The sequence below is a fragment of the Scomber scombrus genome, chromosome 13 (genome assembly GCF_963691925.1).
Source record: "Scomber scombrus chromosome 13, fScoSco1.1, whole genome shotgun sequence".
Lineage (NCBI taxonomy): Eukaryota > Metazoa > Chordata > Actinopteri > Scombriformes > Scombridae > Scomber > Scomber scombrus.
Window position 1 is genome coordinate 11,736,825 of NC_084982.1, and position 12,590 is coordinate 11,749,414.

A 12,590-nucleotide genomic window follows, 5' to 3' on the forward strand; every position below is an offset into this window, starting at 1 on the left:
GGGTTCACACACAAGCACCCATGGATGGGAACATATCACAGGACAGCACATCAAGTTTAATCAGCACCGTGTTTTGGGGTGGAGCTCCTTTGTGTGCAGCAGTAAATCATGATCAGCTAGCATAATATCTGGCTACCACAAGAATACTGCTACTCTGCTCTTCAATCCTGCAATCCCATTATACACTTTATATCTGTGTAAAAATAAATAATAATAATAATAATAATAATAACAATAATAATAATAATAATAATAACAATAATAATAATAATGATGTGATTTCTGTCTGTTCATAAAATATTTGATCACAAAAAAGCTTCCCAGGAATCGCCACTGTGTTTACCTTTCAATAATTTTTCATGGCTGACGCTAATTAGCGTCTCATAGTGCTGAGCTTCTCTTATACAGGTTGGGTGGGGGCAACCTCCACAGTCAAGTTCAAAGGTGGTGAGGCAGTACCATCATCCCAGTGACTAGGCCCATGCTTTGGGGCTTTGAGCTTCGGCCTAGCCTCTGGGCTTTGAGGTTACTTGGTCCGCATTAACAAAAAAAAAAGAAAAAAAGAAAAAGAGCATGTGTGCCTGAGGAGAAAGAGACGGAGGAACCAATACATGTGCCTGCACCACACATTCGTCATGGGGAGGCCTTCCTGTTGGTCCAGAACAGCGCAGGGGTCAGGGGTGGAGACTGAGGTGGACGGTGCTTCCAATCGCCCGGCCCCTCACACTGTGCTTGCCGCCATCGCAGAAGCTCCCCAAGTGCAGTGCCCTCATCCCCGTTGGACAGACGTAGCCTCTGGAACACCTGAGGCAGAGGTGGAGGGTGAGCCGAGAGAAGGGAGGAGAAAGTGAGAGGCAAGATTAGAGTGTGTTTACATTGAAATCACATCAATGATTACTTTCTCCTGGAAGGATCAACATAAAGATGGCAGGCAGCTGAAATGACCAGGCTTTGATTGGAGGTGGAGTGTGAATGGCAAGCAGGGTTCTATGAAACCATAAAAAAAATTGAAATAAACAAGACAAAAAAAAAATTCTGATCATGTCACCATGAGAGATTACCCCCTACAGAGCAAGAAATATAGGACACAGTTTTGTCTTATACATCATCTTGAGAGAGGCAGTGATCACTGGGCTTCTCTACTCATAATGGGACAATTTTTCTCTGACTTACTCTAATGCAGAGATGAATCTGGGGCTGGCACTGAGCCATCTCATGAGACAGTTGATATATCTGGAGGCAGAGGGGGGAATCCTTTCTCTTACTAACAGCTTTAACAGCAACTCATTCCATATTCTGTGTCTGGATCCTCCATATATGACCTAAAAGAAGATCTTGTAAATGACAGTAGGAACCCTGCAGTGAGGACCTCAAGTGTTTCTTCTATTTTATCACAGGTCGCATAGTGCACACATGCACACCCTGTATGGAGCACATCATCAGTCATCTGTCAGTCAATACCCAGGCAAATCAATGACACAGGAATTCCAATCTCCCTCAGTAATGCAAGCAACATGACTGAGCTCAAATGATCCATACCAGATTAGGACACCGAGGTTAAAATGGTGGCAAGTTGACGGGCTGTTAAAGGGCAAAAAGTGTTCCCTCTTGTTTCGAGAGGAGATTTAAAGGATAAGACAGGCATTACTCTACTTTAGAATTTTCTTACCATCAACAAATACCTCAAACAAATACCAAAGCCTGCAAATGGATCTCTCAAGTAAGGCTCCATCCAAATGCAGGCCAAATTTTAATCACATTTCCAGTCAATTGGCAAAGAAATACTGTGAATTAATATGCATTTCCACCCACTAATGTTAGGTGAATATCAGTATTTAAGCTCATCAAAATAAACAGCTGGTGCTGATAACACTCATTTTTGAAAAAAATGTATTACATCATTACATTTTAAAAAGTTGTTCTCCTTTGTGGAGAAGTGACACATTTTTAACAACTGTAATCTTGAAGTTGTGGTTTGCATAGTACATGACTGATAGACAACAAGTGGTCACACATTACAAGATCTTTCACCAGGAGGAACCCCAACGAGTCTGTCTGGTCTCCAAACTATCTTTTGTCACGAAAACACATGTGTGAGAAGTGACATAGGAAATGACTATGCACAAGAAAGGATTTTTGTCCTTAAAAAGGCATTGGTGCTCGTTGCCAAAGTTCAACTAAATTTTCCTTCATTTCTTGGGTCCAAGCAGGCCGTGGAATTTTTCTTGTAGCCATGTTGATGTTGTCGTGTTGCAGGTATTATGACTCTTCCCCCAGGTTTCCCTTCACCCCGTGTCTTGGGGTCTCATTGGCTGTAGCTCATCTACGCCCTCACTGCCAGTCACAACACTCTTCACACTACAGGACTTGGACTTCCTGACAGGTCTTAATATTTAGCCTGCTTGGTATCTTGATCTTGATGATGTCTTGTTGCAAGTATGTTGACACTCAAACATTACACTGTTGAACATCTATTCAAATGCCATGGGCATGGGTAATATGATGCTTTATCTTCTGCTCTTTCTTCAAGGTTTTGGAACCTGGCTGCAGGGATTTGCCTTCATTTAACCTCAAGTGCATTAGTGAGGCGGGCCACTGATGTTGGGTGATAAGGCCTGCAGGTCTTAAACTCTGCGTTCCAGTTCATCCCAAAGGTGAGGTCAGGACTCTGTGCAGACCATTCAAGTTCTTCCACTCCACATTTGGAAAACCATTTCTTTATGGGCCGCACTTTATACACACAGGTATTCTCATGTTGAAACAGAAAAGCAGCCTCCCCAAACTGGTGCTTCAAAGCACACTGACTAGGAGCACACTTACTGCTATTGTTGTAAAAGCTGCTCAAGAGGGGGTGAACTTTAATATATACATAGTGTACTGTATACATATGTAAAAAAGTATAATTCACCCATAAAAACATACCACTGGCTGGAAGTTACCACGATTTAGCTACAGCAGCTGACATTAGTGTGCTTTGCTTGGTTTTCCCAGTAAGCTTGCATTTGCTTCAGTCTGAGGTAACAAGGTGTGTTTTCAAGGGAGGGCAATATCCTGCACTTCTTATTTGGAAGGTCCTGGCTCCAAATGGAAAAGATGGCCTTAAACAGCAACTCTTCAAACCAGCTCCAATATAAATCAATGGGTGATGTCACCTCACTACATCCATCTCTATATACAGTCTATGATCTTGCCCAAGAACACTTTGACAGGTGGTGCTGGGGAACCACTGACACTTGATTAATGAACATCCTGCTCTACTTTCTGAACCACAGCTGCCCCAGTGACAGAAAATACTATTAGAATGCTGAACCAAATTTCATATAGTAGCCTTAATAAAACATTTTCTGATTGAGGCACTGGATGGGAACGATCAGAAAACTTACATGACATTTCTCAGTCTGTGTTAGATTGGGCCCAGTACAGCATGTACAGTTGTTTGGCACTGGAAATTGCTTGCTTTGTGTGGAGAAGTTCAAAGGTTATTGTCACACTCTGCGGCCTCAGGACATCCAATCAATGAGTGACAGCTGGGAATGACCAGTAGTCGTCCTGCATTATCATATTATTACCATAACATTACCAAGCCATTAACATGTTGGTTTGGATGTTGGCTCCCTCCCCTACACCCTTGTGGATAACTGTGTGGTTTACAATTGGGTGGGGGATGGGTTCAAGGAAGGCTGTGTGTGCATCACATAGACACTGAGCAAAGAATTGAAATAAGACGCAACAGTTTAAATCATTTGCACAAATGCTTACACGAGAAAATCAATACATGTTCCATATTATTTACAAAGCAGCTAAAAACAGGTCTCTAAATGTCGAGTACTTCTACAATCACTATTCTACAGATAACAGGAGAAACACTGTTAAAGAGGAAGGAAATCCTCCATAGAAAAACTGCAACCAGTTCACACACACTGATGTATGGGTGGAGAGACCGCAATGAGTGGAATAGAACTGCAGTAGGAGAGATGATGGTAGTCACTGATGACTTATATGTGAGCTCTTTCCTGGCAATTGCACTGGATAGTGATAGGGGGACTTCAGAGAAACTAGCATCACACCTTTACTCACACATTCGCTTTAACCCCAGCACACACAGGGGATTCATGCAGAGACACAAGGCTCTCTCTCTGTCCTTCTCAACCTGTAAATGTTCTTATTCTGAGAAACAAACATGCGGCACAGTCATTCTCCCACTTTAAATGCCATCACTGCCTAGACCTTGAAGTGATAAACAAAGAATAATAATCTTGGTGCCACCAAATAATTCAGCAGTCGGTCTGCTGTTGACTAGTAACTACAGATACCAAAACAAGCCAGTCCATTCATTCCTAACCAAGTTATTTGTCCCTCTCGTCTTCCTTCATCCTTTCCTTTTCATTTATCTCATTAGATCTTTTGATCCTACATAAACACATCTGGAATGCAGCTAATTGAAAGGCATTCTGGGTCACAGAGTTGCTCCCATCTCTTGAAGGAACTCACAGTAACGAACCTATTCCAGACAACACGCCAGATTATTGAGGTATGGAACCAAGATAAAAGCGTACCCCTTTCCATGTTTCAATAGTAACAGTGAGTATACACAGCTTCACTCTCACATTCTCACTGACCAGCTCTTACTTACAGACAATTAGGCACAACTGAATGAAGATTGTAAAGGTTGTACAACTCTGAGATGTTAAAAGATGCTGAAAAAAAGAGTCTGAAAAGGGTTTTAAAAGGGGATTGTGTAATGGATTCAGCAACGTAAAACCCCTTCAGATGAATAAGAGAGCTGCAGTTTTCTAACAGAAATGACGGCGAAAAAAACAAGTGGAAGAACAAAAGCAGAAGTGTCACTGATTCTAGGATCATCATCAGACTTTTTGCCCCAGGAGAAAGGACAGATAGCTAATCTGATTCCAGACCAGTGTTAAAGAATAACGAGCACAATAAATAAAGGGAACACGTAAAGCTGAGATGATGTCCTGCAAAAGCAGTGGTTTTCATGGTTTTTTCAAGGACCCACATTTTCACAAGCTGAATCACTGGATCATGAATACCAATAATTTTGATCAAAATATTGTTTTAATTGTATATTTTTTCCTGCCATAAATACTACTGAATCCATTGTGACTTAAATGAATTCAAGATGACCACAGCCTTCATTCTCTAAGAAGGAGCAAACCTTTAAAGTCTACAGCAGGGAAGTCTTCCATACTCCAAAAATAGACTTTGGGGTGGAGTATTACTCTTACTTTAAACTTAGACAAAACTTCCAACTTCTGAAGTCCAACAAAATAAGGGTCACTACTGGCATGATCCTGCACAAGGTCTATGAAAAACACTGCTATTAAAGGGTGGAGAGCAGCGAGGCATGACATACACTCACCACATCCCTACATGTGGACAGGGCTCCCAGTGAGCCCCCCCTGCCCCCCTCGCTGTTTTAGAGGGCGGCCCCTGCACCGAACGGAGAAAAGTTGAGATGACCCCTCTGGAAGATAAAGGAGGGAGTGAGAGCGACAGCCAAACTCATTAGAATCAAAGGGAGAGAAACAGACACATTTGGGTACAAGAGAACATCCCAATTGTTCACACTCTAAGGAAAACCTTTAAAAAACTGCACACTTACATTAGGCAAGGCAAGGCAAGGCAGTTTTATTTATATAGCGCATTTCATACACAGTGGCAACTCAATGTGCTTTACATAAAAGAAACATTTAACAGAAAAAATTGAAAAAAACATGGAATTTGAGAAATAAAAATAAAACCCAATCATCCAACACATACACCCCCCCCCCCCCCCCCCCCCCACACACACACACACACACACACACACACACACACACACACACACACACACACTAATAATAAAAACAAAGTACAGAAACATAGAACCACCAAGAATGTGCTTCAAATTTGTTTAAAGACCCACACAGCCTCTAAACTGGTGTGCTGGCACACATCAAAACTCAAAAGAAGATAACGTTGTGGATACAACATTTAGTCGACCTGAGGATTGTGAAGTGGGTGCACAGCATGCCTGCACTTCTTTTGTGGAAGTATCTTTCAGATGGTGGGTCTTAAGCTGCTCTGAAAGTGGCTCACTGTGTGCTTTGCTCAATTTTGTGCTTCAGGCACCAATGATAGTGCTGCTATCACTGACTGATGCAGTCTGTGATGAATCAGATTCAGTTTCAGTGTGGTGAAACTTTCTTTTGAGTGCAGACAAGAGCAGCTGTATTCAGTAAGACACAATGCAGTGAAACAATAACAACAAAGAATGTTGAGGAGAGTATTTAAAGTGTGGATTCTATTGTGTAAGACTTTAATTATAAAATGTCTTCCAGATGAAACCTGTATTGGGCTGTGACGTGTGCAGTAAAAGCTAAAATGGCAACATCTGTAGATCAATTACTATTCTGGCAGCTAATGTCCTGAATAAATATATGTTCTTTTTTTCGGTTCACTGCTTAGCCTGTATAATCTTCCTAACAGCACAAAGGGAGAAATTGTGTGTGTATTTGAGTGTGTGTATGTGTGGGTGTGTGTGTGTTAAAGAGAGGGTTAGGATTGACATAGAGAAGATGTGAGTGTAATATTTGTAATTTATCTTTTCTGTGCCAGTGAATATTTGGCAAACGGGTTTTGACAAATCATCTCAAATGTTGGGAAATTATACAAAATTATATTGTAAATCTAATACACCAAGCTAATTCTTCAGACTACGCAAGTAACTTTGTGGCCAGAGAAAAAGCATAAGAAGTGTTTCTTAGGCTGGATGTTTTTTCAAAGACTCATTTGGTTCATTGAGTGTCTGTTTTTGTTTGTCTGGGGTGAAGATACAGCATGTGATAATCATCATGAGCGCCTTGTGTCTTACTGTTTATGTTGTGACTGCTTCTCCCTGCCGGGGTTTGTATGTCAGTCATGTGAGTGTAAACAAGCTGGTTAAGCTCTTATATCTTTACGTTTTTCTATTTCTAAGTTTGTGGCGTATGTTTGTTTTGAAAAGATGGTTTCCACTGTGTGTCAATATGTATGCATGTGTGTACGTGTGTGTGCATGCATGAAAATTCGATGCTGTAACCATACACCTGTGGTCGGAGACAGAGAAAGTGTACGTGATGAGTGGTGCATGTTGTTCAAAGGAGGCCACTTTCCTGTCCTATCAATATGTCAAAGCCAAACAAAATACAGGCCTGATATAGCTTTAATTAGGAGTGTGTATGTGATATGTGTTTGTAAGCATGTATATGTGCGTGCAAATCACCTGTTGACATCAGTGTAATGTGTATCATCAATTTATTGTGATAACATTACACACATACAATACAATGTATATGTGTGTCTGTGTGTCTCTCACTTGACGTGCCCGTCCTGCTGTCTTTACCTGAGTATGATGGCTGTCCATGTGTCTGTGCAGAGAGGCTGAGCTGGACGAGTTTGACTTGCTGTGACTCTCATCCTCCAGCAACCCTGCACACACAATATCAAAACCAATCTCACAAAGTGCCAATATCTGACCGGAGGTCCTGCCACACACAGGTACGTATACACTGAAGGACACCTCACTCTTCAAGCATAAGCAACTGGCAGAGGGGTTGAGGGGTTGAGGGTTTCCCCCCCCCCCCCAAAAAAACATTTTTCAGACACACTGTGGTCAATCTTCTTTTCTTTTTTTTAGGACACTAATTTATTGTTATGTCCCTCTCATTCTTTGTAACACCTTCTCCTCCTCTTGCATTCCTATCTTCTCTGCCTGCGCAGTGTTATTATTTCAGGAATCTCCAAGATGAAATTATGTCATTATGTGACTATGTTGTTATATGTTAAAAAGGGCAAAAGGAGAGTAAATAGTTTAGTCTGGCCTTGCAGATTACTTTCTTCATTCCACAGGTTAAGTCGGTAGTGTTAGCCTCTTTGTAGGACATTAATTACAACAGTAGTCAACAGTATTCTTTAATAAGGGCCTCGTGGCCTTTTAGCTGCTTTCAATTAAACTGTAATTATAGGTAGCTTGACATCCAACCAGTTGTGCACTCTGCTCATCTAGAAGCATGCCTACACACACCAACATGACACCTACACTGCGATATAAAACCATGACAATAAATAGAAGTACATATTTGGTTGGTTTTGTAGGCTGCAGAGGTATCGGTAATGTATTTTGGCCACAAAAAGCCAAATACAAAATATACAAATTGTGATAACTGCAAAATTTGAATAAAGTTGAAACATTTTTACAGTAACTCTGAAGGTTGGCCCTTGGGCTCAGTTCATGATGCGAGTCCTGTACTATGTGTTGTACTGAACTGTGAGCTGACACTCTCAATAGCCAGGTATAGTTAGGGTTATCTCAACTTTGTTTATTGTGGCACTTGGCCTTCACATTTGCCAAAAAAACACGATATTTTCCTCACATATTGTTTTAGACGGAGTAAACTGTTGATCTTTTGAGCCTCAATATTTCGTACATTCATTTAGCCTGGACTTGTTATTCACTAAGCAGCTGTACATGTAGGCATTCATGGATAACTTATTCTATATTTACTTTGATTCAAATTATGTTGAACATTTGTTTTTGGTCTGGTATGTATTGTTTGCTGCACCCTCGACTTCACCCGCATCTCTATAAAAAAAGAATACAATTTGATTCATGAAATATAAATGTGCAATATTCAGGCTGTTACCGTTGGAGATCTGGTTGCCATTTTCTACGGGGGTGGGGCTTGGAGAGTGAAGAGAGTGGTTGTTGGCGTTCTTATCCTGTAGCTGCAGAGATGGAGAAGTGGGGGCAGAGCCACAGTCTTCACGCCCAGGTAAATTGATATTGGAATTGAATCCTGGGAGGAATATAGCCAGAGGAAAACACATTAGGTGGCAGTGCGTGTCACACACATCAGACATCTGATACAGTTAATATTTAGATTTCATCAAGCATAATATCATCATGGTATGGCAAATTCCAAAATAGTGCAGTAAGGTTTTTTGGTTTGTCAATATTGGCAATAATCAAATGTAATTTAGCTACCCATGTGTGTTACTTCCTGCTTTGACACAGTATTCATTCAGCTCTGTCTGGTAGGAAGGTGACTCCATATGAACTGCTTTGCCCCTGCGTCTCAGGGCTCACACGCTATCACACTCTGAATGAGTAGCTGTCGGTTGGTACATATGTGTATGGGAGTGTGAATGGGAATTTGTCAGCTGCTGTCCCACACTGAGAATGTGTGCCTCCTGGTCCCCCCATGGTCACAAGATGCCTAAATATAAACTTACCACCCTCTACTATACATCCCATGGGATAGGTGTGTGTTTATGAGGGAAGACAAGGCCAGGTAGAGATAGTTCATGTGAGGCTTGCATTCTTAAGGGATGAGTCACAAGAGTATTTGGATTTGTACAATGAAGACTATAATGAGGATGAATTATCCAATTTGTGTAATTTTGTGTGCTGCTGTTAAAGCAGGAGGTGTCTTATGACAGTGATTTCCTGAAGCCTGCCAAGACCACCTGCCCTCTTCCCCTGGCATTCCTGTTTTTTTTTCCATTCCCTGAGGATGAGGAAGGGGAGGAGGAGGGAAATGCAGCTGCTCTTCACAGAGATGTCTGGGATAGCAACTGTAACCCCTGGCCACTCCCACAGCATCAGGTATCACACTCACTCATTTAACAGGCGAAAGGGAACAGAAGTAGGCCATCCTGCTAAGCCCATCGGCATCCCTCTGCACTGTAATCTAAGCGGACCGCCCACTCAAAATAACAGCAAGGTTGTGAACCCCGGTGCCAGGTTCCCCTGTCACACACACTGTTTCCATGACGCCAGCACTTTTCCTGCGCAGGTCCGGGTGCTGACGAACAGCCGATTGCAAGATATGACGTGAAGCGTGTGTGTCATTGTGGGCACTCATACCGTCTCTTATAAGGAGTTCGGCTTCCTGCCCCTTGAACCTGTCACCATTATAGCAACATGACACAACTCTGTCATATACAAAACAAGTAGGCCCACAACTGTATGAGGCTGTAGCAAGACGACTGATTATTGACAACGACAGCTAATACTTTCATTTGTCTGTAATTTTTCGAGCTCACCTCTTAGATAACTGGTGAGGATGTCCCTGTTTGCTGCTGCTGGGCAGTCACACCGCCTTCAGTAGAACATGAGTGAGCTGTTAAATATTTGATACTCATCCTCATCATTCTACTGCTCATGTATTATTAACCAAGCCACAACTAATACACTTTGAGGAAACAAAGACTCAGATGAAAACACAGTGAGACAACACACTTTCTACTTTCCCTGATGTGCCTGTGCTCTCTCAAGCTGCAGTATCAATGGAAAATTGAAAAAAGCACCACGAAGTAATCTCTTTGTGGGTTTGAAACCTCTGACCCAAGGACCCTCACAGTTCACCGACTACGTCTGTATGTGCTCTGCATGCAGTGCACTGAGCTGCACACACTAACAAGGCAAGATCATCCAAGTGCAGCGTGATGTTAAATGGGCTACACCAGCTAGCTCATTAGCTAACATGTTAGAAGGCAGCTGCAGCAGCCAAAGGGCACCGGGCTGGAGACTGAAACAAATGGGCTGCCTCAAGTGGGCCAAAGAGAGTGGTTAGCTCGAGCACCTGAATTAATGTAAGAAGGTTCCACATGTAGAGATGGGGGATTTATGAAAAAGCTGTTGGGTGCCGGTAGGTCACACCCCTCTCCCACTCAAACATAGAGCATGTGTGTAAACGCACATGCACACACCAACACACAAAAAACAAGGTTGTCACTTACCTACAGCCCTACACTACTTCTGCAGTACAGAAGGTAATCACCCAGCACCCAATAAATCATCTGGCAGAGAGCAGGCTGAGACTTTGATCATGAACTCATCACAGTAGATAGAACACATAATGGACACGTGCACTCCAGCACAAATGTGCGCGCACACACAAAAATACACATGAACGCAAGCGGGTTGAATAGGACACTGTGAAAAATTACAACAAAGCAAAGGTTAACTTCCCCACCCCCTACAGACATGCCCAGAAACCAACAGGTTCACATATTGGTGGTATGGCCTCATCCTTAGTGGACCATTCAACCATAAATGTAGATGCACTGAAAAATGTTGACTAAAGGAAAATAGAAAAGGGGAGAGCCTCTGGTGCAATGTGTGTTAAACAGTGTATGTGCTTATCTCTCTGCTAGTGTGTTTATACGTGTCTGTGTGAGCATTTATACGTGTCTGTGTGAGCATTTACTAACAGACCTCCATCTCTCATCTTGCGGCCAGACGTGGACTTCCTCAGCAGGCTGCGACCAGAGCTGAACAGGGTGTTGAGCTCATCCAGGGGGCTGGTCAGGGGTCTGCCATTGGCTGGGTTGAACAACAAGGGAGAGGAGGAGCATGAATGTGCTCTCCGAGGCTCAGGACGGGACACCTTCACTGGGGAGTAGGGTGGGGGCTTCCCTAGTGGATCCCCACCTGCCCTTTGTGAGGACGATGTTTTGGGGGAGTCCGAGCTCCCCATGACAGATGCTGCTCGCGTCAGAGCCAGGAAGTTGGACTCAGGTGGGAAGGGGAAGTGCGAGGGTGGTCTGTAGGGGGGAGGTGGGACACTTGGGGGAGGAGGAGGAGGTGGAGGAGTGAGTGGAGGGGTGGACTTCTTCTCTGGCATGAGGACAGTGAGGCTGGGAGAGGAGTCAGCCCTCTGGCGGGCATATTGTGGTGACAGGGGGCTGTCTGGGCCAGTCGCATAGTTCAGGTTTGTCTCAAACACCGGCAGCTTCTTGACCTCTAGAGGGGTGAGTGGTGACTCATCTGAAGCAGGAGAGCAGGTGACAGGGGATGGGGGAAAAACAAGGAGAGGTGGACGATGGGGGAGCAAGTTGGGAAAGGGGGCAGGAATGTCACAGCTGCCATCTTTTCCATGCTGAGTTTTGGGAGCTCCACTGCTAGATGTACTCTGTGAGTGAGCAATGTCCATGGCAGCAGTCACCCCAGCTGCCATCCGTTTGATCTCACCGCTCTGAGGGGGAGATGTCCCCAATCCCACCAGGCCCAAGCCTAAAGCCTCCCGTTTGGCAGCCTTGGTAACGACAGCAGGTGGTCCACCATCTTCAGAGGGGAAATACTTCATTTCCTCATAGACGGCCTCTGAGTCAGCCAACTCTGGGCTGTCAGGGGGCTCCTGGAGGCTCCGAGCCCGAGGCTGGGAGCTCAACATCTCTATGTACACGTCCTCTTCATCTTGGCCCTGGTAAAGACTCAGTGCTACCCCTTGTGGAGCATCTACAGAGGCTGCTCTCTGCATCAAGCCTCCAAACCCTCCGAATCCCCCAGGACGAGACAGCAGGGCCAGTTTTACATCAGCAGGGCGCAGTTGGTGGAGGTGAGGTGCTACAGCGTTGATCTCCTCATATGAGCCTGTCAGCTTAGTGTTGGGACTCCGCTTGGGTTTGGGGGGTGGCACCTTCCTCATGGTTGTGTAGTCATCACTGTGGGGACGGGGCTTGGACAAGCCTAAGGAAATTATAAAATAGCACTTAAATACAGAGAAAGACAGCACTGAAGCACATCTGTTATATCCTGTAAAGAC

The 12,590-nt window shown here is 43.7% G+C and overlaps 1 protein-coding gene across 1 annotated transcript in view; it reads right to left on the reverse strand.

Moving 5' to 3' along the window:
• Positions 1–633: 633 nt before the first annotated feature.
• Positions 634–12,590, reverse strand: part of myo16 (myosin XVI) — an 80,993-nt gene continuing 69,036 nt past the window's right edge. The window contains exons 32-35 of the mRNA XM_062432089.1: positions 11,261–12,514; positions 8,685–8,837; positions 7,385–7,470; positions 634–804 (exon numbers count right to left, since the gene is read on the reverse strand). Coding sequence (XP_062288073.1) covers positions 634–804; positions 7,385–7,470; positions 8,685–8,837; positions 11,261–12,514 — 1,664 coding nt within the window. The remainder of the gene's footprint in view (positions 805–7,384; positions 7,471–8,684; positions 8,838–11,260; positions 12,515–12,590) is intronic.